Source organism: Vanacampus margaritifer, chromosome 3 (assembly GCF_051991255.1).
Source record: "Vanacampus margaritifer isolate UIUO_Vmar chromosome 3, RoL_Vmar_1.0, whole genome shotgun sequence".
Taxonomy (NCBI): domain Eukaryota; kingdom Metazoa; phylum Chordata; class Actinopteri; order Syngnathiformes; family Syngnathidae; genus Vanacampus; species Vanacampus margaritifer.
This window is the reverse complement of record NC_135434.1, coordinates 1,288,915-1,315,887: the sequence shown is the minus strand read 5'-3', so window position 1 is coordinate 1,315,887 and position 26,973 is coordinate 1,288,915. Positions and strand designations below refer to the sequence as shown.

General features: G+C 40.9%; 1 protein-coding gene across 2 annotated transcripts in view; it reads right to left on the bottom strand.

Annotated features, from left to right (window-relative positions):
• The window catches only part of fras1 (Fraser extracellular matrix complex subunit 1), a 133,164-nt gene that overhangs the window by 29,492 nt on the left and 76,699 nt on the right, over positions 1-26,973 (bottom strand). For both annotated transcript variants that reach the window (XM_077561359.1, XM_077561360.1), the window contains 22 exons: positions 24,777-24,938; positions 24,405-24,551; positions 23,487-23,633; positions 23,163-23,303; positions 21,988-22,128; positions 21,788-21,928; positions 17,827-18,121; positions 17,245-17,329; positions 13,879-14,202; positions 12,880-13,039; positions 12,565-12,743; positions 10,650-10,766; positions 10,435-10,549; positions 10,015-10,152; positions 8,972-9,004; positions 7,576-7,707; positions 6,288-6,428; positions 5,944-6,209; positions 5,058-5,209; positions 3,229-3,391; positions 2,536-2,668; positions 1,116-1,300 (listed from right to left, as the gene is read on the bottom strand). In XM_077561359.1, the coding sequence (XP_077417485.1) occupies positions 1,116-1,300; positions 2,536-2,668; positions 3,229-3,391; positions 5,058-5,209; positions 5,944-6,209; positions 6,288-6,428; positions 7,576-7,707; positions 8,972-9,004; positions 10,015-10,152; positions 10,435-10,549; positions 10,650-10,766; positions 12,565-12,743; positions 12,880-13,039; positions 13,879-14,202; positions 17,245-17,329; positions 17,827-18,121; positions 21,788-21,928; positions 21,988-22,128; positions 23,163-23,303; positions 23,487-23,633; positions 24,405-24,551; positions 24,777-24,938 (3,497 nt within the window). The remainder of the gene's footprint in view (positions 1-1,115; positions 1,301-2,535; positions 2,669-3,228; positions 3,392-5,057; positions 5,210-5,943; positions 6,210-6,287; positions 6,429-7,575; positions 7,708-8,971; positions 9,005-10,014; positions 10,153-10,434; positions 10,550-10,649; positions 10,767-12,564; positions 12,744-12,879; positions 13,040-13,878; positions 14,203-17,244; positions 17,330-17,826; positions 18,122-21,787; positions 21,929-21,987; positions 22,129-23,162; positions 23,304-23,486; positions 23,634-24,404; positions 24,552-24,776; positions 24,939-26,973) is intronic.

Sequence of the window (26,973 nt, the reverse complement as noted above, 5' to 3'; positions counted from 1 at the left end):
TTTGACTACACAATTTTCTTTCTTTCATTAGAAAGAAAAAGTATGTTTCTACCTCATTCCGTTCTTTAGTAGGAGGTCGTTTGAGTGACCTTGAGTGAAAATTGAAAAGATAAGGAGAAAACGAGCTTTTTGTGAAAAGAGACATTTTCTGCACAACAATCACATTCACACAAAAAAAATTGTTTTGTCAACGCGACGCCATTTAGATTTAATGTGACAAACGCTTTGATCATTCGTTCGATTTCCTAAGCTCCGCCATGTTTTCATGTCATTTGATACCAAAGGAGCCCATTGAAAAGAGATACAATGCTGCCATCTGCTGGCCATAGTTAGTGGCTGTTTTTGGGATTTTCACAAAAGCAGTGCTGCAAAAGACGTTGAGAAAAACTAAACAAAAACGGAGTTAACGTCTATTGACGTTATTGGCGGTAAAAGAGTTCAATATTGAACACAAGTAATACACTTAAAACGAAAAAACTAAAACAAATACTGAAACTAACTAAAACTAATAAAAAAAACCACCAGAATCACCTTTAAAAATACTTAAAACTAACTTTAAAAAAAATCTAAACTAAATAAGTAAACTAAACTAAAATGAAAATTCCCAAACTATAATAAACATGATTTGGATTAACTCATTGACTGTCATTTTCACTGAAGCAACCCCCTTCGCTCCTGGCTGTTTTACTGGATTTTGAGTGATTTTGCAAGGCCCACACAATATTGGGTTCTATTCTTATAAAAGCACGGAACCTACCAAAGGAAAGATTCGACTCTTTTTTCTTTCATCAGGAATAAAAAGTACATTTCTATCTGTTTCCGTTTCGCAGCAATTAGCATGAGAACATAGCCAAGTTTCATCATTATTTACAAATCGGTTTACAACTGTGGGTAAATGAGCTTGTTTGCAACATGGCCCTGGTTGATCTCTTATACTCTGCTGACACCTGCTGGCCGTTTTGTGTCATAACTACCATTGCTTTAAGCCACCTCTTCAGGTCAGAAGCTGCACCAAAGCCTTCTGTATGCTCTAGCAGCCCCCCCCCCCCCCCCCATAAAAACGTCTTTGGGACACTTGAAGCATTTCTAGTGTCCCGCGCGTCAGCGAGTCTCACCTGGATGTCCACGTCGACGCGGAAGGCCTCCGTCTGGCTGTGTCCGTCGCTGACGTAGAAACTGAAGGCGTCCTGCGGCGCCGACTGGCCGGCGCGTTGCACGTAGAAGATTTGGTCCGACGTCAGCTCCTCCACCGAGAACGGAGTGTCGGGCGTGACGGCTCTCGAACCTCCCGCCGATCCGCCTGCTCGGCAAAATCACACCAAGGAAGACTTCAAAAAAAATAAAAATCTCTTCATGTCATTATTCTAATGAGTAAAGTGTTGCTCCGCCTCTTTGTGATGCATTTTTTAGGATATAGAACTACGTATATATAAATTTCCGTATATATATAAATATACGCTATATATAAAAGAAGACTCCAGCCGCCGCTGTTGATTGTCGGAAGCAATGCTGAATAAGTCGGCATTTATCAGATACTCCCACGCCGGAATGTGTTCCGGCATCTGACAGCCGGAACGATGGCGGCCTTCATGCATCAGTTGGCGGGAAAACCGCCGCGGCTCGGTGTCGCTGTCTTGTTTTGACACCCGCTGCCGCTAAACGGCAACGCGGCACGTTGCACTTCCATCATCATTTGACTCGGAGAAGGTGAGCGAGAGGAGCGAGTCTCTTATCTGAAGAAGAAGAACCTGCCCGGAATCTCAATCAGGACCGCTGAGGCGTTGAGGGAAGTCAACGGGGCTGTTGGGGGGGCGGGCCGCGGGTTCCGAGGTCTTTGGAAGGACGGTGAAAAACCGGGAATGGTTGCAAGCTCCAAATTCTCAAACCACAGACTTTGGTTGACTCTTTGTCAACGCTTGCTTTGCGGACGTCATCGTGATAGACGTGTCCACCAAATTCCATCTCAGGAAGTCAAACTGGTTCTGGGGGCGGAATTTTCAAAACTTTAAAAGAAATCACCAAATGAAACCTAAAATTGCAGCTTCACAGCAAAATGGCCGACTTCCTGTTTCTTTTCGGGCATGACTTCTTGAGACTTTTTTGTGTCTACCCAATTTCATATGTTGCCAAGACAAACTGGTTTCACGGGCGGACATCTTTTATGGCCAGACCTCACTTCAGTGTCATTTCTCCAATTTTTTCCGATAATATTGTGATTGGACTTCTGGCCTGTCTTCGATATATTCCATGTTCAGTAATGCAATCTTTCCCCGGTGATGGACTGTTTCACCTTTAAACTAATGTCACATATTTTTCTCCCACATCATTTTTGTGGACGATGGAAAAGCATTCAGGGAAAAGTGAGCTACTGCAACGCATCATGTCGCCATGACAGACGACCGAGAGGGAGGCGGGGCATTCGGATCGGAAATTGGATCGCGAAAAAAGAAGATCGTGAAAAAAAAAAAAAGAAAAAAAAAAAAGGAAATTGGATCGGAAATCCCTTGAATCGTATTCAAATGTCGAGTGCTTTACCTTGCTTGGTGTTTTCGATGAATCCGTACTTGGGGGGACTGACGAGCCAAACCAAAAGGTTCTTCCCGGGCGTGTCCAGGTCGGATATGATGATGTGATTGGTTGACAGCTGCACACGACCGCCCTCCTGGACCTACACCAAAAAAAAAGAAAAAAGAAAAATAAATTGTTACAATTTGTCAACGAGTGTCTTCAATACGGCTGGGTATCGATTCCAGTTTTCCCAATCGATTCGATTTCGATTCACTTAGTTCAATCCGATATTGAATAATTGAGATAAAGAATTATTGGGCATGAGATGAAAATGTTTTCATAATTCTAATTCAATAATCAAAAATATAAATTAAAACAATTCTGAACTGTCATGAAGTGCAATAAGTCAAGTCTTGCATAAATGTAAGAAAATACTTTTAAATTGACGTAAACAGTCAATTTCAAGAATACAGTAAGATGCAACACAACTTGGTCTTTAAAATTCTATTTTGTTGTTAATTTATGGGGAAAAAAAGAGCTATTAAAATAATCGATTTATGGTTTTATAAATCGATATCATGCTCGAAAAGGAAAATCGATTCGATATGAATGATTCGATTTTTTAAAACCCAGCCCTTGTCTTCAATAAAATAAAATAAATACACCCGACAACAAACATTTCCAGTAATAAAAGTAATCATCTGAAAGGTGCACGCTAACCTTGATTCCGCCGCGCACGGTGACGGCGGGCGGCTGCCTGGCGTTGGAGGTGATGGTGATGGTGCACATCTGGTTGTCAAGACGATTGTTGTCGCCGTCGTAGACGACAAAGTGGAAGATGTCCGTGACGGGTTGGTTTCCCGTCTCCAACGAAGTGATGTATCTGGGAATTGACATTTTGAGCGCAATTGTCCAAATTTCTGCATTACGATTTTAGCGTGCCATCGAGTCACTTTAGATGACATTACAAGTAGTTGCGATGTGTAATTTGTTTTTTTATTTGGTATTACAGAAGCTATTAGAATCGTAACTAGTGCTGTCACTATTGAATACGTTTAGAATTGATTAATCTATCGATTATTTAATTGATTAATCGACTGTTGATAAGATGAAATCAGAGGGTTTAGACAATTTAAGAAAATGGCTCCAAACGATTATTCGATTATTAAAAAAGTTGTCGATTAAGTGGAGAATTGACTACTTGTCTAATTGTAGTGAATCGTATCGTATATTCTGTCATTTTTGTTGTAGTAAAGCATATCGTAATTAGAGTGAATTGGATCGTAATATGAGTGATTCATAAATCGTAAATGGAATGAATCACATATCGTAATCGTATGGTAATTACAACTAATCGTCTCATCATTGCATAGAATCATGTTCTTGAGATATCTTGACTTTCAAGTTCGATTGGAGTCGTTTTGTGTCGCAAGCCCAAAATTTTAGTTACAGGCAAATTTTCGATGCACGGCCATTTGAGGGATTATTTATTTATTTTTTTAAAATGCAACGCCCTTCCTTGCATGTGGGAAAGGAGAGCCACACTGACCGATGCATTCGCAGCCAGATATGAAATGAGCACACATGTAGATGCGAATGAGCACTTAACGGACTTGCTGCAAAAGAAAAGGATCAAGCTCATAAAGGGATCGATCGGTTGGCTGGCTCTTTGCAGTGTTTCAATGTTTATGGCCGTCGTGGAATTGATTGTGGATTAACAAGGACACAACACTTGAATCCCTGCATTCAATCCATACCGATGCCATCGTCTCTAATCCGATGTTAATCCTCATACAACAATTAGCTACTCTGGTTTTTCTTAGCCAGGCATCCAAAGTGATGCAATCGATGTTGACGTTGAGTCACAAGCATGAGGAAGTGAATCGGAATCGGAATCGGAATCATCCTAACTGGGTGAGTCAAATCAAACTGCTTCTAATTGAGTCAATCTCATCGCATTGTAATTGACGTAAATTGTATCGTGCCGTCATCGGCCAGTGAATCATCTTGCATTGCATCGTCAAAGTGAAATCATGCCATATTGCAATCGTACTGTAAATGGAGTGAATCGTATCTCATCGATCTTGGAATTAATAGAATTATTTGATACTGTATATGGAGTGAAGCAATTTGTTTCAGATTGTTGCGAATCGTAGCGTGCCGTATCAGAAGAGAAAACAATATTGAGTAAGTCTTATCAGAAGTCAATCGTATTGTAACCGCAGTGTAGCGAATCGTAACCGCATTGAAGTGAATCATATCGTACAGTAATTTGAGAGAATCGGATCATTTCGTAACATTTCGCATTGAAAGTGAATCGTAGCATATCGTTATTGTACTGAATCATTTTGCTTTACAATATTTATCGGAAATGGATCGTAATTTGTGAATCGCATCATATTGTAATTGGAGTATAACTTATCATCATCGGAATGAATTTTAGTGTCATGTATTTGGAGTGTCATCTAACAAGTGCATCGTATCAAACCGCACGCTAATCGGAGTGAATTTTGTCGTATCGTGACACGACGCATGGTTTTGGCGCCGACCTGATGGTTCCGCGGTTGATGTCGTCCATGGAGAACGTGGAATATTCCCTCAGTTCCTGTGGTTCTTGCTGGTCCGGAGTCCTGGTCAGGATGCCGTACATCGGCACCGACACCAGCTGGATGCCGATCTGCTCGTCCGCCGATGAATCGTCCTACCACAAGGAAATGACGGGAAAATTACCTCATATCATTGTACATATGTTAGTGTGATTTTTATTATTATTATTTTTTTTATTATTCAAATTATTTATCTTTCAACTTTTAGCATTCCCACGCAATTTCTGCAGAACTTGCACTTGGTCTAGTATAATATATAAATTAGGGGTGTTAGGCAATTAAAATATTTATTTGTAATTGATCACATGACTTCAATAGTTAACTCACAATTAATTGCAAATTTTATATCTGGTTCTAAAAGTACAAGAAAACGTTTTTATGAGTTCAAAAAATAGAAATGTGTCTGCATCTCCTAGTCATTGATCCGGTAAATTCATAATAATTCATAAAATTGAGTTAAAATGACTTAATTTAATGATGTACTGTACCGTAAAAAACGAGTGTGATATTGATTTGTGTTGGTCATTCTTCTGCCATTAGATGGCATCATTGCATTTGTACGACGTTGGTTTTTATATTAAATGATTTCTAATCTTTAACACGAAGAAATTCGGCACATTTTTAAAATTGTAAAAGACAACTTGACCGCAGTCGCCACAAATATACGCATGATTACATTTATTATGACTACATTTTGTCGTGGACGTGTCTAATTCTCCCAGTACGGACTTTCCAAGGACGGGCGCTCATTAATCGCGTGTTCAAAAAAGGAGTGAATTTTTGACACCCCTAATATAAATATAAGAAAACATAATCCGATCAAACTCACGGTGTAGGCCAGATGCGGACGTCTGATGACGGTGCTGCTCCTCTTTCCCACCTCGAGGGAAAGCGCAGCGTCGGGGTCCCGCTGGGGCCCGTGTCCACCGCCACCGCCGGCGCCGGCGCCGCCCAGCACCGCCACCTGCACGGCGACGGTCGCCATGGAGATGCCGTCGCTGACCGAGACGGTGAAGGCGTCGTCGTGGCGGGAGAGGCCGGCGTGGCGGTAAAGCAGCGAGTTGCGGGTCACGTCGGCAAAGGTGAAGACGTCGCCTGGCCGAGGGGACGAAGACAAAAGGTTTTTGGTGAGGAGAGTGCACGAGAAGGAGGTTTTTGCGGCGACGGTCTCACCGTTCTTCAGGGTGACGTGTGCGCCGTCGTGGGCGCCGGCGCGGCTTCTCAGCAGCTCCCCGTGGACCGGAGCCTCCACCAGCTCGAACTCCAGCTCGTCGGGGGCCGTGTCGGCGTCGCTCACCGCCAGCTGTCGGCCGCCTGCGAGCACCAACGACGTCAACGTCCACAGTTGGAAAAAGCGCCGATGCAAAACGCTGAAGGTTCTTCGTAGAAATAAAAACACGCTGGTGGAAATTGCTTTCAAAATGATGAATACATTAAACAAGAAATCAAAACAAACAAACAAAAATATGCATAAAATCATTGTACATTTTATTTGAAAAATCATATAATCAATTTATTGAATGAATTTTCGCAATTCAAATTTTGATTTAAATGTTGCAATTCATTTTCAATCCAACTTTGCATTTATAATTTAATGAAGCACTTCATTTATTTTTATGTATATAATTAAGTATTTTTTACATTGAATTAGTTATTTTTAGTCAATTATTAATGTATTTGTATTTATTTAATGGTTAGTAAAAAAAAAATAATTTCCATTTTTTTTAAATTAAACATTATAAATGTTTAAATTTCACATTTTTATTTCTTACATTCATTTAAGTTTTTTTTCCATTTAATGCTTAATTGAATTTTTGACTTGGATTTATTGTTCAATTCATTTTTGTATTACTTTTTAATTTAAAAGACAACGATTTTTATTGAGTTAAGCGTCTAATTTAAATGTATGTTATTTTAAAGTAATCCTTAGACTTAATTTATAATGTTTCATTTAATAATGAATTTAATCTTTCATGTAATACTTAATTCAATTTTTAATTACTTTTCATGTTGAATTCACTTTTTTCATTTATTTTCTTAAATTAAAAGTTGCATTATTTTTATTTAAATAAATGTTTGACTTATTGTGACTTTTACGTATTTTTCTGAATGAATTTTTTTGTTTAACGTTGGATTTGAAGTGTAGCTGTTAATGATTTCATTTTTAATTCTATATTAAATTCACGTTTTTTTAAATGTACCCAGTAATTTAATTGTATTTATTGTTCACATTAATTTTATATTTACTTTGAATGTAATGTTGATTTTTGGCTTTTTGTGGATGGGACAGCTCAATATTAGACACCAAGGAATGAGATTTAGGAACGAGGCACTTGGCATGGGAATCGAACCGGGGTCGCTTGCTACGAGGACACAAACTTTGTCTTTAGTGCTCTTTCTTAACATATTGACTGTCCAAAAGTCTTGTTTTTGCACCCGCGCGCGCGTTGCGGCGTCTTACCCACGGCGGCCCGCCCCCCCATGCCCACTTCCAGGATGGGGTCCAGAACCTGGAACATCGGCGGTTGCTGGTGGTTGGACAGCAGCAGGATGGCAAAGTCTAACTCGGGAGTGATGTGCTCGCCGTCCGACACTTGACACGCACACACAAAACATTCATTGGGTTCAACTGTGCCCTTTGTGGGGCAAAAACATTCTCCGCCCACTTGCAATGACAAAAAGTACAATTATTCATCATTTCAGCTCGGCCATCGTCTGCGATGCGTGCTTTGAATTGAATCAAAGTCAGACAATATCTTGCTTTTGAAAAAATCCTGGAATGGCCAAAATCAGCTGAAAATGGCCGCTTCAAAGCAAAATGGCCGACTTTTCCAGCATTGAGACTATTTTGTTGGTTTACTTATGATAGACATGCCAACCAAATTTCCGGTTGCTACGTGAAATTGCCAAAATGTATCGATTAATCGACAAGTAATCGCTTATCAAATGAATCGACAACTATTTTAATAATCGATTAATCGTTTGGAGTCATTTTCTGTGAGTTCTGCATGTCAACAGTAATTGTTGACGGATTTCTGTCATCCTTCATGAAAGACGACTGATTATCTTCTGTGTCAAATCCAAATGAGACATTTGCAAACATCTGGTTTTATTTTGGAAAAATCAACGACCCAACTGGTAGCACAACATTAATCCTCCCCTTTTTTTAATCACTTTACGAATCACCAATCACTCATTAATAAAAAGTAATTAGGGGGAAAATTCATTTAAAAAAAAAATACATTTTAATGCAAAATTAAAATAAATCAGATTAGTCAATTCATCGATTGAATAATGGACAGATTAATCGGTTTTAAAAATATTCAATAACGCTGGGGGTTGGATTTTCAAACAATTCGAAAAAAAATGATCTGAAAATGGTTGCTTTAAATGAAAATGTTGGATTTCCTTTGTCTTTTTGGGCGTAGCTTCTCAAGACTATTTTTTGGGCAACTCATAGACACACCTACAAATTCTAGGTCGCTAAATGAAACGGGATTCGCAGGTTGAATAATAAAAAAACATCTTCCAGAAAATGCCCATTTAAAACACCAATTTGTGATTTCTTTCTATCTGCCCTTCCGGGAAAGAAACCTTGAGGTGAAGGCGAGACGAGAAGAAAAAAATGTCAAAATGGGTCAAATGAGAAATTTGGAGCGGGGAAAACGCAAGAGAGCAGCCGGGATGAAAGACGAGTCGAGCTGAAAGATGAGCGAGAGAAGTCACGAAGGATTAAAGCGACACCAAGGAAGAAACAAGACATAGGAAGGAGAAGATGAAGATGAAGATGAAGATGAAGGTCGGGTGAAAGCAAACAGCAGGAGGCGCTCTTTTTGATTTCAGCCCAAAATATTTACCTGTGAAGAAGACACTCAACGATTCGGGCAAACCTGCGGGAAATCATACAACACATTAACATAAAAAAAAATGAAATATCTTCACTCATTTGTGATGAAAAAAAAAACATTTTTAAAATGTATTAAGGGTAAGAATAAAAGTAGTGCATATGCAAAGTTATTGCAACAAACCCTCATTATGAGCGTTTGTTGCAAGGTATTCCCTTTTGAAAAGTTTCTCACTGAGACATTATTAACATTTGACTTGCATCGGACTCCACCTTGCTAGCCTAGCATTAGCATTTCAGAAGCAGTCGTGTCACAGCAAAAGGCAGATGAAAGGCTTAATAAAAAGCCGATTAACATGCGGAACCTTTGCCAGCAAATATTCCACAAAACCACAGCGGGGATGAAAATGAATATTGATGAGGCGATTTAACACCCACAAGTTGGAATGTGATCAAATCCAAGAGATGTATTCAAAAAGCAGCAAAAATAATGTTGATTTTTGGAATTGAAATATTTTCCATCCCATGCAACTCAAATGCCTCATGCTGACTCCTGCTTGTAATATTTACCCGTTTTGGTATAAGAATGGGGACATAGGAAGCACATAAGTCAGTTCAACAAAAATGATCATTAGCTCTCTAGTGCCATCTGGTGTATTATGACTTTTATCACCCTAAAGTAAAAAATAAATAATTCTACGTTTAGTTAATGCCCCAGTGAAGGGATAAATTGGGTCATCGCGGGAAATGCACTATAACACATCAGGTGTACAGTGCATCAAAAATTCTGATTTACAATGGGAGTTAATGGGACAAAAATTGGACATTTTTACTCATGTGTAGTATAAAAATTTGTTTCCCACATAAAATAATGACAATAATAATTTGGAAATTTTGGACGCTGCCATTTTGAACTTCAACATGTGTTGGACAATTGGGTGCTCACTCAGTGATTTTTTTCATATGCTTTATATTTTATACTAATATAATAAAAAAACAAAAAGCCCAAAATTGTGCTCTTTCCTTGCGAGGGTTTTTAGGTATGAAAATATTCACCAACGAAGGAGTACTGGTAGAGTTCTTGTAGGTGTGAAGGGGCCTGAGGGGGCCTGTAGATGATCTTGCTGTTGTCCACGTCCGCCTGCGTGAAATGTTTGACCGCCGTGTACGGCCTGTCGCGATGCTCGATGGCGCCTGGTGACCATAGAGGGAAAAAAAGAGAGATTATTATGGAAATATGCATCGGGGAAGTGAGTGTGCATGTGTGTCAGAGGTGGCAAATCCAGGTCCAGAAAGTAGAAACCATACCACAGGTGCTAGCTAGCTAGCTCCCATGGTGCGTGTTTACCTGCTAGGGCGCTCGCTAGCTAGTTTGATAGCTAGCATCACGGCTAAAGCAAAACTGTGGCAGGGTTTGTACTTTCTGGACCTGGATTTGCAACCTTTGATGTGTGTGTGTGCGTGTGTGAGTGTGACCTTGTCCAGTCGGTAGTGGTTTGGTGATGTTGTAGATGAGACGATCACTGGGCGTCTCAGAGTCCACGAAGGAAAGAGCTGAGGGCGTTATCTCTGTCACACGATCCTCAAGGGCCTGTTTACACACGCGATCAATTTGGAATGAGCTTTTTTTTGTGGCGGAGTCTTTTGAATGACATTTGAAGAACCAAAAGCAGAGTCATGTTTGCCCTGACCGTGATTTGGAGATCACAGTCCGGGTGGAGTTGAGGGAATCCGGGGATTTGCGGCAAGACTCCGATGGTGAACGTCTGCGGTTCACTTTGTGTGACGGCAGCGGCCTCTGTGGACACCTGAGGAGATGCAATGAAATATTGAACACAAATATCTTTAGACAAAACGTCTCCTCGAAATACAAAATGATCCTTTTAGGACTCCTTCAAACCAAAGCAGATGGCTTTGTTTCTTTTCTGTGATGGCTTCTTGAGACTTTTTTGCGCATGTTAAAACATACTTGCGATTATGTTCAAAATGATTTGCTAGTATGTTTGAACGTATTATTTGCGAGTATGTTCAAAATGTACTCGCTAGCATTGTAGTAATATACTGTACTAGCTAGCATTGTAGCTAGCTTTGTAGTCACATACTGTACTAGCTAGCATTATAGCTAGCATTGTAGTAATATACTGTACTAGCTAGCATTGTAGTTAGCATTGTAGTAATATACTGTACTAGCTAGCATTGTAGTAATACATTGTACTAGCTACCTAGTTTGGATTCATGGTAAAGAATAATTTTGTAGCGTAGCAGGCCATAGGAAAAAAAATGATTTTGAAAGGAAACTCGCGAAGGCATTCAATTAAGACACCTTAATAACTCTTGCCGACAGTGTCGAGCACGATCATCTTTGCAACCGCTGAATTGATTGCTTTGGATGGACGGCTGCTTATTGACTCGTGCAGAGCATTTCAAAATCATTCGATAAAAAAAAACAAAAACCTCCCTTTAATCACCTTGCCTTTTAAGCGCAGGCGAGGCTTCCAGGAATTTGATGGCGTCAATTTAAAGAGTCGCTCGAGATTTGTCGTCTGAATAGCGTCAGCGAGTAATTAAAATCAATTTGTGGCAATTGACGCAGCCAAAAACGAGTGTTGGCAGACGCTTGATTGGACGGAGCTGCAAAGCTTTTTTGGCTGCTTGGACATGTTGACAATGAAGAGACTGGCAGGAATACACTGAGAGACCGTTTGGAATGTGGACACGGTCCAGAACCAAGAGAGGTCTACAATGTATTGCCTCGGAAAATTGGCACTTCACTGTACAAACACGCTTTGTACTTGACATAGTTTTCACATAGTCCAGTTTTCGAAAAAAAATAAAATAAATTTGTCCTGGCTTATGTGCATCCGCTTGGTTTTGGTACGGCTAAAAACACCAAACTCATCCGCATGCTCGTCTGATAGTTCCAGAATCGGCCACTGTTGTTTACTGGCGCTGTGGTTCAATCAACAGAAAGATACTCGTGTTTCCATACAGTCAGCACAGACTATATCAGCTATCAGATGTGCTAACGTGGCGGCCATGTTGGCTGGGGCAATGTATATATATAGAAAGAAAGAGAGAGAGAGAGAGAGAGAGAGAGAGAGAGAGAGAGAGAGAGTGAGAGAGAGAGAGAGAAAGAAAGAAAGAGAGAGAGAGAGAGAAAGAAAGAAAGAAAGAAAGAAAGGAAAAGAAAGAAAGAAAGAAAGAGAGAGAGAGAGAGAGAGAGAGAGAGAGAGAAAGAAAGAAAGGAAAAGAAAGAAAGAAAGAAAGAAAGAGAAAGAAAGAAAGAAAGAAAGAAAGAAAGAAAGAAAGAGAGAGAGAGAGAGAGAGAGAAAGAAAGAAAGAAAGAAAGAAAGAAAGGAAGAGAGAGAGAGAGAGAGAGAAAGAAAGAAAGAAAGACAGGAAAAGAAAGAAAGAAAGAAAGAAAGAAAGAAAGAGAGAGAGAAAGAAAGAAAGAAAGAAAGAAAGAAAGAAAGAAAGGAAAAGAAAAGAAAGAAAGAAAGAAAGAAAGAGAGAGAGAGAGAGAGAAAGAAAGAAAGAAAGAAAGAAAGAAAGAAAGAAAGAAAGAAAGAATCTGTCAGCGTAGCGGGGTACACAAGTCTCTCCGACCTGGAAGCGGAAAGAGTCGGCCGGGGTCCCGCTGCCGTAGTGCCGGTACCACACGGTGCCGTGGTCCACGTCCTGCTGGGTGAACGAGGTGGTGGCGGTAAAGCTTCGGTCGTCCGTCAGCATCGGGTTCCAACCTTCGGGCGGGCCGTCGGCAGGCATGGACACCAGCACAATTTCACCTGGATGGAAAAAGCGTACCAATTGTGGTCCACATTGAAGTTGTTTTTTCCCGGGTCAATTTGACCCGCAGGATAACAGGAGGCTTGTAGCATATTCTTGTTTGCTAACTGTTTTCTCTTTTTTTTCCTTTCTTACCATATTTGGGCTGCCCGTCAGAGACCAGGATGGTGTAAACGATGTGGTCGGCGCTGACCCCCTTGTAGTGCGCCTGCAGTTGCCTGCTGCCGATTCTCACCATGCCGCCCTCTCTCACCCACGTTACCGGGACGGACCGCAGCTCAGGCGAGTCGGCCGCCTTAGAGAAGCACACGCCATCACAAAAAACGTCTTCAACATATACCCTGCTTTTTTTGTGCTTGAATCCAGAACTCTCCCAAATGGTCCAGATGGTTAGCCTTTAAAAAATAAATAACTCCAGAGTCGAACCGTCTGCTAGTGTGCTAGTGAATGTAGCCTAGCATATGGCATGCGCTGACATGTTGTCACATGGAATGTTCACGACGCGAATGAGCAGGAACAACTTTAAACCAATCAGGACGAAGCGGTCTTAAGAGGTTTCAAGACACAAGTAAACGTTATGATTGACAAATAGGGTTTAAAGAAATAGTTAGGGCTTCAATTTTGGAAGTCAAGAAGAAGTTAAGTTTTACAATTAGAGTTTCAAGAAAGGATTTTTGGTTTCAAGACAAGTTGGAGTTATTTAAGGTTGAACACAGAGTTAATGTTTCAAGCAAAGCCTAGATTAAAGTTTTAACACAGGCTTAGGGTTTCAAGAAAAAATTCTCTAGCTCTCTAAAAAAAAAAGTTCTCTAGCTACCGCCCAAGGTGTTTGTTTACCTTTTAGTGAGCTAGCTAGCTAGCATCAGGGGCTAAAGCCAAACTGTGGCAGGGTTTTAGTTTCTGGCCCTGGATTTGCCACCTCTGTAAATCAAGCTGATATTAGGGTTTCAAAATTGGTGGGTTTCAAGCAAAGGTTAAGTTTTAAAATTAGGGTTTTTAAAACAGGATGGAGGTTTAAATTTGAGGTCGGAGGTTGGGCTAGGGTTTCAAGTCGAGGTGATGTTGTCAAAATAGGGTTTCAAGACAAGGTTTGCTTACAAATTTGGCTTGGAAGCTTGGCTGAGCGTTTCCTACCTTTTGACTAATGTGCACTTGAAGCAGAACATTCTGGTAGCTGTGTCCATCGTTGACCTGCAGCACCAGGTGGTCCTGCGCCTGCCGCGACCCGTCGTGCACGTACTGCACGCGCTCGCGGGAAAGCTCCTCCAGCTTGAAGCGGCTGAGCGATCGGTCGCCGTGGACCCGCGTCAGCCGGCCGTGACGAGGAGCCTCCAGCACCATCAGCAGGACGTCCGCCGGGTTGTCGGGATCGTCCACCAGGAGGGCGGACTTGGTGATGGTCCGAGCCAAGCCGGGACCCTCCACGGACAGGGGCGCCAACACCAGCACCCTCGGAGGCTACAGGTCATAAACAGGACGCGGGGGGGGGGGGGGGGGTATTTACCAAATGCGATAAAACACTCGGGTTTCTGCTGTTGGCCAGCGTACGACGAGGCAGCTTGGATGCTAAAGTAAGTTATGCTAAGCTAAAAAGGAAAACCTTTCCAAAGGTTGACACGACTGCGTTAGCATGTCTCGTTATCTGGTTGATCTGTATGACGTCAAATTGGTCGATAATTGCCGATAATAATCGGCAGATTCCTTTATTATCTGGTTTATCTGACAAGGGTTATGGTTAGGGTTAGCGCTCGTTAATCATGCATAAAAAAAAAATAGTAGCGTTAAAGAAAGTTCAAATTAACTTCAAATTAATGCACTAATTTGGACACCCCTAATTTATAGCATATATATATATATATATATATATATATATAGATATTTATTTATTTTTTTTATCCTGGTGTTACCCCTAATTTCCCTTCATGTATCTTAGTCATTTTCCTGATGTCGCCCAGTATTTTTTTTTATTGTCATTTTCCCTTCCCGATGCTTGATTCCGAGTGTTTCTGCGTATTTTTCCTGCTGATTTGCGAGCGCTTTCCCTGCCGTTCCCAAGTCATTTCCACTGTGGTGTAAATGTCTCTTAAATCCTGGCTGAGCTCCAGCGGGTGGCGGTGATGACAGCTTGAGCAAAAGGTTCACGCAGAGAACAACAAGCTGGCGCCACAGAGGACGATGATCACACACAAACACACACACACACACACACACACATAAATGCCGTCTGACTGAGCCACTAAAGAAAGCTGGAACAGAGTGAAGGTCCGGTGACAAATTTCTTCACTTTGGAGCAATTATCTCCAGCAGACAGACAAGCGAGCCCCTCGGGCGACCACCCAAATCTCAACTTGTCTTCTCACTGCAGCAAAACAAAGCGTGTGTCAATGTGTGTGTGTGTGTGTGCGCCGACTCGGAAAAAGGCAAACAAGTAAATCTCCTCCCGAGGCAAACAAACACTCAATGCAGGAGGCTCGACCTTGTCTTGCAGAGCTTGCAGGTAAAGTGAGGGAGGGAGGAGGGAGGGCTTGACGTTTGGGAAAGAGCCGTCATCGGGCCTCGTGGGGGGGGGCAAAATCCTTCCTGCGCGAGCTGCCGGCTTCCCGGGATGTTTGTTTTTCTTTCGCTTTCAAGCTGTGAGCTCTTTGAATGCGCTGCAGGACGACTGATTCATTTGGTGCACTTTGTGGTTACCACGACGACACACTGCTAATAAGGACGCACGCAAGCTAGCTGAGTTCTCGCGGTATTTATTTGTTCACAAATAATACGAGAATCCATTTTGTGCCGCTCCCATAAGAGTTTGGCTGCAGACGCCGGGCAGACACGTGACTTCGAGCTTTAAAAAAAAAAAAAATCAACTTTATAAATTAAATATTTAGTTCATTTAAACAAAACAGGATACAAAACATGTAGACATTTTTAATACAAACAACACAACTCCGACGTACTTAACATATTCTGTGCGTGTTCGTCCTCAAATCATATAAATGATTTATTCTTTAAGGTAAACGAACGTTTTAAAAGGACATTGAGGAGGTATAAAACAAAAGCAAGCCTCGCTGGTATTTGATCATTTCAAGAATTTTTTGTCTGATTAGACCTCTTTTATGTTTTCTTTTCTTTTCCTTTTGTCTTGTTCGAATGCACGGTTCTATGTTATGTTGTGTGCTCAGTTTGCAATTCTCATGTTCTATATAGAAATACTTGGATGCTGGTTTTTTGATTAATAATGGGCGGTGGGTGGGGGGGGGGCAGTTCATTTTCTCAAAAAATGTCAAATTGTTTGTGTATTATTACACTATCTTGCCACTGGGTGTTATCTTCAAACTTGTTTTCATTTGCATGTGGCGCGTTATTCATTTGTTTACACATAAATAAAAAGTTAGGAGTACTGAGTACTGAGTTATTATAAAGTACTAGCTAGATAGCTAGCTAGCTTCCATGGTGCTTGTTTACCTGCTAGGGAGCTAGCTAGCTAGCTAGCTAGCACCAGGGGCTAAAGCCAAAGACTGTTGCTAGCTTATCAGATTCACAGATCTTTTTATTCCTTGACACACTAAAATGGCTGCCGGCAAAGTTTCCGATGGAGATTCAAATCGAGTCTTTCTTCTTTCTCAGCTTTCTTGTTGTGTTGCGTCTTTTATTTTCATTTCTGCATACATATAAATCTTGGCTACGGCCCAAGGAACTTTCTATAAAAAGTTGACCCTCATTACACGAGCCCATTCGCATCCTCGAACTGGCCGGCCCGCATTTACATGCCAAGCCAACACGTTGACTTTTTTTCTTCTTGTGCTGAAAATATCAATAGAAAGACGGCGGATAAGCTTCCTCCACTGGAGAGTGAAGGTTGCATCAGCGTTTGTGATGTGGGGCGCAAGAAGCGCTCGCAAACCTCCGCTGAGGGTAAACACACACTCATGGAAAAGACTTCCAATTGGAGAAGTCGACTTGAATTGTGTGGTTGAAATACTGTAAAGCAAGAACCATCTTTGTGGTGTACAGTATGCAAAAGAAAAAAGAAGGGAGAAGCCATACATAAATATTCACAATATATGATTGGATCCATTTATTTGATTCCAAATATTCACACCTTACCCATAATTCCCAATTTTGTACACTACTATTCCCCATCCATTTCCAATGGCAGATGACACATTTACATCATTTCAAAGTAACATTCAAAACATTTAACTTATTCCTTTCACTTTAGGGATGAGCTCGCTACACCCAGGATTTTATTTTTGTGCTATTTTTCTTCCTTCAACTGATTCTAGATTTCTGTATGAATTCAAACCATTCCACTTTTAGCATGTTCAGCTCATTCCAGGTCATCTTATATCATTCCAAATCCTCCCACAGGTTTTCATTCAGCCTTATTGCCTTCACACTCTCCAGAAATGGCATTTTCTAGTTCCTAATGGGAATTTTATTTTTTCATGCTTCACAACAGCAACAAGATAAACTAAATGTGTGTGTGTGTGTGTGTGTGTGTCTTACCTGCATTGAGAGTGCTTGAACTTGAATCGTTTCCGCTTGAGAGGCCAGCTGAGGGTCGGCCACTTGCAAAGTGAATTCGCTCGCCCTGCAGAGGATGAAAAAAAAAATACATGAAAATGTACTAGTTCAAGTGAGGAAGAGAAAAAAAAACAAGATTTGGCCAATTAGTGAGAAGGAAAGTACACATTTAAGTACGTCAGGAAGAAATGACATTAATTCACCTGTTCTGGGTTTGGGAGAAAAAAAAATCGAAATTTGTTCAAATATGGTCAATTCAATACTTTCCCCCCCCACAAATCAATAGGGGAATTGATTTTCCAGTTCTAGTGATGAGGAAAATTCACAATTTTGCCAGTTCTAGTGACGGTGGAGGATATAAACAAACTTACTGGTTCAAGTGAGGAAGAAAAAAAAAAACATGAATTCACCAGTTGTAGTGATGAAGAATTCATCATTGGTTTAAAAAACATGACTTCACCAGTCACAGTGATGAAGAATTTATCAGTTGTCGTGATGGAAAAATAAAAAGAAGAATCTTCCGGTCCTAATGAGCTTTGGAAAGTTGAGCACGGTTGGCCTCACCTCGCTTTGTCCTTGTGGTGTTGGAAACGCACTCGACCGCTCGCCAACTGGGCCCACGTGAAGGCGTCTCGCTCGCGCAGCTCTTGTTGCCCCGCCTCCTCCTCCTGGTCCTCCCGCCCCCCTCGGAAGACGACCAGATGGCCGTTGGTGGGTCGCCGGACCAGCCGGATGACGAGACCCTCCGGCGGGCTGTCGGGATCGTTCACTTGCACCAGAGTCGGGTTCAGCGGCGCCGAACCACCGAGAGGAACCTGTAGGGAACCGTTGATGTGGAGTGTGGGGGGGCTGATGTTTGCTGAAACATAGATGCCATATTAAGCATTTATTTCTACAATTGTTGGATCATTTTAACAGTTATTATTAGCACCAACTCACACGTGATTCAAATCTACTAGCAATCGGACCCAAATTTTAGGAGTAGATTGTTTTCGAAGGATGGCTGATTTGCTGTACGTTTTCAGGCATGGCTTCTTGAGACTTTTTTGTGGGTCAATTTATGATACACCAGCCTACCAAATTTCACGTCGCTAAGTGAAACTGGCTATCGGGGCTGAATATTCAAAATCTCTGAAGATTGAGAGTTTATTGTTGAAACAGCCTTGAAGATGAAAGCAAAGCAAAAATATACTTTTTTTGTGGGTCTCCATAAATACCTGCCAAAATTCATATTGCTAAGTCAAACAGTATTTTGGGGGGGAATTTTCCAAAACTTTCCTGGAATGTTTGTTTTTGCAGAATACTAGAATTAACACAAAAATGGATGATTGGAACAAAATGGCAGACTTTGTGTGTCTTTCTGTGCTTGACTTATTGAGACTTTTTGGTGGGTCTACTCATGATAGATATGCCTACCAAATTTTATGTTACTAAGTGAAACGCACTTCAGGGACTGAATTAAGAAAAAAAAATCTCTTGGCGAAAAATAACCCAAAATTAGTAGCTTGAAAACCAATTGGCAGTTTTCTGGTACCTTTTCCGGCATAGCTGCTATCAGAATTTTTGGTGGATCTACTCATAATAGACATGCCTAGCAAATTTGTGAAACTGACTTAATGGGCTGAATTGTCAAAAACTCCCTGGAGGTCCCGCCGGAAATTTCCCTAAAATATCAGCTCCAAAACCAATTGGCAGTCTTCCGGTACCGGCTTCTTGAGACTTTTTGGTGGGTCTACCCTTGATGCACAAGCCGACTAAACTTCCTAAAGCGAAATGGAATTTTTAAAAACACTCTTGGAGGCTGAAAATCAATCTTAATTGTCTTCTTCAAACCAAAATGTCAGATTTCTAGCGTCTTCTCAGGTATGGCTTCTTAAGACTTTTTTTTTTTAGTCCAATTATGATGAAGACACCAACCAAAATTCATGTAGCCACGTGAAAGTGTCCCATGGTGCTCTGTAGGAGTTTGTCTCCCTGGAAATCACCCTAGAATGGATGATTTGAACCAAAATAACAAACATCATGTGTCTTTTCGGGAATGACTTATTGAGAATTTTTTTGTGGGTCTGCTTTATATATGATATATATATATATATATTATATTTCTTGTAGATTAAAAAAAACAAACATTTAACAGCTGACTTCAAGTAAGATTTGAACATCATTGACAGTCATCCGCATTCCCGTGAGAGGAAGTTGCGCGCTCTTGAAACCAGCGACGAGCGGCGGCAGACGCTAACGCAGCAGCCTCCGAATGTTGCTCTTTAATTTGTACTCTCTCAGCCAATCAATACTTTTGATTTATTCCACGAAATGACAATGGCGGGGAATTCATTCGGTGGCGTCCTCAGCGCGACGTGTCTTTAATAGCTATAGATTGAGCATTTTTTTAATTGATTATTTGGGGTGGGCGGCGACGAAATATTCCCGCCGCACTCCCCGTCGTTCAGGTTTTACGAGCGAGGTGATGCGCAATTTGTTTTTCTTGCTGACAGTGACATTGCTTGATTATTTGACGCCACGCGCACACCGCACGCCTGAGCTAACCTGTCCGTCAACCTTTTTATTTCTTTTTTCATGTGACGTGTTGAGGTCGTCTGAGTAATTTATGATGGCGTCTTGATTAAATTTGCATACGCTGCATCATGACTAACTAATGATTTGCCATCGAGTGAATTACTGTAAAGTCCCAACAAATTTCAGGCACTCGCAGAAGACAACGGAAGATAAAATCATAGCAGCATCAAGTAGGAGTGATGTCATTTTTCCCCGCTACTTTTGTCTTTGCAATGTTTTACCTTAAAGGCTGCGGGAAGCCACGGGGAACTTCGTTTGTGGGATGATTTATGACATGTTACGCAACGTAATTCTGCCGGAGAAATATACAATCTTTCACTGTCTGCTCAGGGAATGGTGAAAATTTGTCAGCCTGCGGCCTTTAAATAACACATCAGCTTAAAAACACAGGAGACTTTCCTTTCTTCCTTTCTTTCTTTCTTCCTTTCTTTCTTTCTTTCTTTCTTTCATCAGAAGAGGAGTGTTTGTTGATGGAAATATTCTCCTTTTACATGACATTACATGACTGACAATGTATCTGGTGTTGAAAATTCAGCCCCGGAAGTGTGTGTCACTCAGCAACATAACATTTGGTAGGCTTGTCTATCATGAATAGACCCACAAAAAAGTCTCAAGAAACCGTGTCCAAAAATACACAACAACTCTGCTACTTTGGATCAAATCATCTGGTTGATGGTCATTTCCGGTCTATAAATCGAAATACTACATTTTTAAAATGTAGCCCCCGAAGCCTGTTTGACTTAGCAACATAAAATGTACTCTATCATGAGTAGTACAAAAAAGTCTCAAGAATATAAAACAAAAATAAATAAAAAATTGGAGTCGGCCATTTTTGTTTAAAGACAGCATTTTAGTCATTTAGTCCATTTCCAGGAGTCCTTCAAAGACACATTCCACCAAGAGAGTTTTTGAAAATTCAGCCCCCAAAGTGCGTTTCACTTAGTAACATAACATTTGGTAGGCTTGTCTATCATGAATAGACCCACAAAAAAGTCTCAAGAAACCGTGTCCAAAAATACACAACAACTCTGCTACTTTGGATCAAATCATCTGGTTGATGGTCATTTCCGGTCTATAAATCGAAATACTCCTGGCAACATTTTTAAAATGTAGCCTGTTTGACTTAGCAACATAAAGTGTACTCTATCATGAGTAGTACAAAAAAGTCTCAAGAATATAAGACAAAAATAAATAAAAAATTGGAGTCGGCCATTTTTGTGTAAAGACAGCATTTTAGTCATTTAGTCCATTTCCAGGAGTCCTTCAAAGACACATTCCACCAAGAGAGTTTTTGAAAATTCAGCCCCCAAAGTGCGTTTCACTTAGTAACATAACATTTGGTAGGCTTGTCTATTATGAGTAAACCTGCAAAAAAGTCTCAAGAAGCCGAGCCTTAAATAAACACAAAGCCTGCCATTTTGGTTCAAATCTTCCATTTTAGGGTCATTTCCAGTTTACAAAAACAATTCCTCTGAAAGTTTGTGAAAATTCATCACCGGAAGCCTGTTTGACAAAATCAAATCAAATTTGGTTGGCATATTCATCATGAGTAGACTCACAAAAAAAGTCTCAAGAACACATAGTGTAAAAGCTACAGGGAGGCCGCCATTTTGGTTGGAAGTTCCTTGGGTATTCTCTCCCGTGAGATTTTGAAAATTCAGGCTGTGAAATACTTGGCAACATAAAATTTGAACGTCCGTCTAGAGTAAGCCCACAAAAATGTCTCAAGAAGCCTTGGAAAGGACATACACACACAAAAAATCAACCATTTTGATTTGCCCTTTAAAGACGGACTCCACCAAAAATGGAAAAGTCAGCCCCCAAAACCCATTTGACTTAACATAAAATCTGGTAGGCAAGTTGATCACAAGTAGACCCACAAAAAAAGTGTACAAGATGAACTGAATAAGTTTATGGAAGCAAAGGCTTGATGTAAAAGTGCTGTTACCGTGGCAGGTTCGACTTTTTTGATGGGCGTAGTAACCATGTCCGCAGTCGGGGGTGCAGTATCCCTCCATCAGGTAACTCTGCGGCCCGCAAGCTCGGCAACGTCCGACTCCGTCGCACAGCGCGCAGTCGCTGGAGCACGCTGAAAACCCAAAGGTCAATCATTTCAAAATGGCGTCTTGTTGCGGGGGAAGCTCTTACGTTGGCAGGAGTTTGCGTCGGCATCCAGGAAGTAGTTCCTGCCGCACTGCAGCACGCATTGACCGCGCAGCGTGGCGTGGGGGGGCTGGCATCGCAGACACCGACCGGGACCGCCGCACTCCACGCAGGCGTCGTCGCAGTCTGGAAATGGAACGCGGCATTCGAGCGTCATCGCGTGGCGGGAAGGAACAACCGTGCCGACCTCCAAAAATCGGCAAAAATAACCAAAATCATTCATAGACATTTGTTCTGCCGCTTTGACTTTTTGTTGTCTTTATGCCCCTCACTACAAACATTAAAAGAAAACCGTCATAACAATAAACTTCTGTTTTGCAAAGATAAATAAATATGCAAAAATTTAACGATTAACGGTTATTTTTTTCTACCCTCCAAAAATACATTAATTAGTCATCTTTCACTTATTTTGTTTTCTGTTTGGTTCATTATTTGTGCTCATAAAAAATTGAAGTTGAAAAAATAAGTTAGGAATCATATTTAAAATGTATTGTAATGTTTTAAAAGGAGAAATCAGATTTTTTTTTTAGGGGAGAAAACCTAATCATCTAAGAATAAAAAAATAAATTCCATTTTTTTTCAAGGTCTTTTCGCAGTCGTACTTTTCACAGGAAAAAATATCAGTAATTTTGCAACATTATTTATTTAATAGAAAAGTATCTTACGAGAACTTGTTCACATTTGGTCAGAATAACGTCTTACTATGCTTGAAATGTTATTTTTCTTTAGATTTTTGAGATCACAAAAGTGTTCCTGTGTTGCACATTCGGTTTTGTGCCTTCCGGTGTCCGAGTGTTTAGTGAATGCATCGCATGTCTCGCGGGGGAGAAGGGACTCATTGCTAAGTGTTGTTGTTAGCTCGTGTGCTAATTCGGCTCGCCATTTAGTTTCTTAGTTTCCGGTTTAGTTTCTGCGCCAACAAGCGACTACTAGAGAAATAAAAAGGGGAGATTGCCAACCACGTTGGCTGGCGGCGTTCTTGTGAGACGTCGCAGTATTTTGTTGGCAACTTCAGCGTCTTTCCAAAAACGCAATTCTCAACCGAACCTTAAATGAGACTGAACTCATACTTAGACGTTATCCTGGCGACATTTGCTTTATTTGTGAAGCTGGCAAAGCACAGATGATGACGGATGCGGTCGGCGCGCGTGCCAACTGACCGAGGCATCCGTCTCCATCCCGGTAGGATCCCGGCGGGCAGCCGTGGGCGCAGACGCCGTCCCGCAGCACGTAGCCGTCCATGCACTGCAGGCAGTCGGTGCGCAGCGGCCCGCGGCACGCGTTGCAGCTCCAGTCGCACTCTGCGCAATCACGTTTGGGTCACACACAAAAGATACACACTTTCGTTCCAATATGTTTGCCAGTTAAAAAAAAATAATACAAACATTCAATGGAGTATTTCAGTGATGATTTGAAATTTGGCTATTGTTCTTTGAGCTTTAAATGGGAAGTTTAGCGAAAGGTTTGCCACCGGTCAAAGTTACCTGTGCAGGTGCGCGTTGTGGCGTTGAGGTAGTACTGCTGGGCGCAGCTTTCGTACTGGCACTCGCCGAACAGCAGCACCCTGGCGGGGTCGCGGCAGGAAGTGCAAGCGTCCCGCCCCTCGCACGTCAGGCACTGCTGCTCGCACGCTGGCACGTAAAAACAGAAGATGAAAAAAGATCTTAAATCTCACAATAAAAAATAAAAGCACAATAAAAACTACAAATATGTTGTTTTCTGAGAATAAAGTTCACTTTATTGAAAAAAAAAAAAGAGGAGTAATTTTACAAGAATAAACTCATATTTTTGGAGGGATTAGAATGTTTTTTAAAAAAAATTTAAATATCTTTTGAGAGTAAAATATTTTAAATGTCAAATATCACAGTATGTTCCGAAAATGATCTTGTATTTGTTTTTTGAAATTTGTAATAATTTTATGAGGATAAAATTGTGGATTTCAGAGAAAGCAAGTAATATTAATCTTATGAGAAGAAAATTGAATATTTTAGAGAAAATGCTTTAATCTTACGAAAATAACATTAATTTTTATCAAGAAAACAGGTGCAAATTTGTGGAACAAGGAGCAATCCAAATATAGGATTCACTTTTTTATGGATTTTTTTATTTCATTTTATGAGAATAAAGTCCGTTTTTTTTCTCACCAGACAATGTTGTGTCTTTGAGGATAAAAAGTTAAATGTTTTCAAGAAACGCAAATAACGTTACGAAAATTAAATCAATTTTTTTCCCCAAGGCAAACAGGACATCGTTGTCATGTGTCAGAAATTCCTGCATATCATTTTTAATCTATTACTTGTGCAAAAGGGAACGCATGGTGGCCCATAAGGGACAAACGGGCACAAACTGGTCTAATTACGGGGACGAGCCCCCGATGGGTCAGACAGATTGTTTGGACTGACCTTCGCAGACCCTGCGGCTGTTGTCATAGTAACCCAGCGGACACCGGGGGGCGCACTCCCCGGAAGGCAGCAGAACGCCAGGGGCGTGACAGGAAGTACAGGCAAGAGGCCCCGCCCCACTGCATGCCTCACATGACTGGTGGCATCCTGTTAAAACAAAATGGGATTCATACACAAGGATGAAAATAAAGGCAAACATATTTTAAAAACAGTCATATTTCCCCCCACCAGTTTAGTCATATTTTCTTGAGAAAAAAGCATCTTCCTCGAAGAAAGACAGATTTTTTTTTTCTCCCCATATTTCTTCTGACGATGATGTCACATTGTTTTGAGAAGAAAATCCAACTTTTAGAATAACGTGAAGGTTCTTACGCATGCAGGCTCCGTGCCAGCCGTAGTGGTCCGTTGGACAGCGGGGGACGCAGTGGTCGCCTAGCAACAAGGCGCCAGCGTCGGGTCCTTTGCACCACAGGCAAACGCTGCCGACGCCCGTCTGGAGGTCGGCCGTGCACCGCTGGCATTCGGGGCTGCACTCTGACAAAAACCCACCAATCACAGCAGTCCAGGTGAGTCCAGGTGAGTGTCACCAAGTCAAACCTGATTAACCTTGGCTTCAAAACCTCATTTGAAAAAACCTAACCTGATCATAAAAGCCATGTTTCAAACTGCAACAGTGTTTTAAAACCAGAATTTTTAACCCTACCAATCTGAAACGTTAACCTTATCTTAAAAACACAAAACAAAGCTAAACAAATAAAAGATACAATATATAAATAGAAAGTTTCCTGAAAAGGAATCAAGTAGCTGATTGTTTCTTTTTTTGACCCAAATTGGGTTATTTTTTGACCCAACTGTTTTTAGCATGAAGTAGATTAAAGGTCCAAACTCTTTGAATGCCAAACCAAAGTTTCAAAATACAATTTTAAACCCCAATCCTATCTCGAAACTTTAATGTGAAACCTTTAACCTTAATTTAAAACTCTAACCCTTGCTTCAAACTGTCTTTCCACCTGAATTTAATGCCTTAACCTAATTTGAATCCCAAACCCAAATTTCAAACCCTCATCCTTACCATGAACCTTACTTTGAAACCCTAAACCCCCTTTGAACCCCTAATTTAAGTCTAAACCTAGTTTCAAACACCAACCTGGTCTTCAAAACCCAATTCAAACCATTACCCTAAATTGCACACCCTAATTTGAAACCGTAATCCTTATCTTGAACGTTTATTTAAAACCCCAGTCCTCCTTTAAATCCCTAAATTAAGCCTAACCCTAGTTTCAAACCCCAACCTTGTCTTCAAATTCCAATTTGAAACCATAACGCAAGTTTCACACCCTATTTTGAAACCACAATCTTGTCAGGAAACATGAATGTAAAATACTAACCCTAGCTTGAAATCATATTTCTAAAATCCAACACTGTCTTTTCACTTTATATTAAACTGTAAATCTGTCTTTAATCTCTAATTTCAAACCTTAACTCTAGTTTTCAACCGTAACTGATTTGTAACCTTTCAAAACCCAAACTGAAAGCTAATTTGCTACTTTCAAATAGCTTTTGAATTAGCTAGCAAGATGGATAGCGCGCTAGCTAGCAAGATAGCTTTCAAATTACGTTTTGAAAGGTTAGCGTTATAAATTACAGTAGCTAGTTAGCCATCTATAGATAGATTCGACGTTTGTGTAAATTGAGAAGGAAAAACAAGCGGGATAATTAACACAAACTGCTGCGTTGAAAATAAACCACAATGTGACGAGAGGATAATGGAGTGCGTGTGTGTGCGTTCGTGCCACTGGAGTGTGAAGGTGGCGGCGGAATAATGGCTGCTATACTTTTATGACCCCACAAGGCATCTTTTATTAAGCAACACTTTGGCTGCACTTGACCCTGGGCGCGATCTCCCGACGCCAGCGCGCGTCCGTAAATCTGCGCAGGCGCATCGCTTAACCCGGCCAGAACAACGCGTGTCATCAGAAAGTGTCATTAAAAGTCTGCGACCCGCTCACCGCCCACCACCACCGTCCTGATTCTCCTCAGATTGTTTTTCATCTTCAGCAAGCAGTCCTGATAGTTAAAAAGTCATTTTTTTCACCCAGTGAGGATGAAAACAACAACAGCAGCAGGAGGAGGAGGAAGCGCTAATGCGGCATTTTCATTTCCATTTCATTTATTACATGATTGTTTTCAAAGGTGCTAAAAGTATGCTCATTCTGACAATAGGAGTCGTCTCAAACATCGCTAAGTGGTTGAAAATGCTGCCGCTGGAGCACGTAAGAGGGAGCGCATACGGAAAATCGCATTCTCTGCACACTTTAGAGTTCTTTATCATTTGGAGAAAATCTTGTACAAACAATCCCTGTTTGTGTTTACAGTAAACAAATCCCATTTTTTTCCACCGAACCAACACATAATCTCACAATATGCATCGATAATCTTGCCCAAATACATACTTAGACACAGCAAGCTTCAATCATTTTAATCCATCTTCACAGAGGATAAAGAATATACGCGAGTATTATATTATCTGTTGACGTATTGTTCAAGTATATAAGCGTTGCGAGCCTGC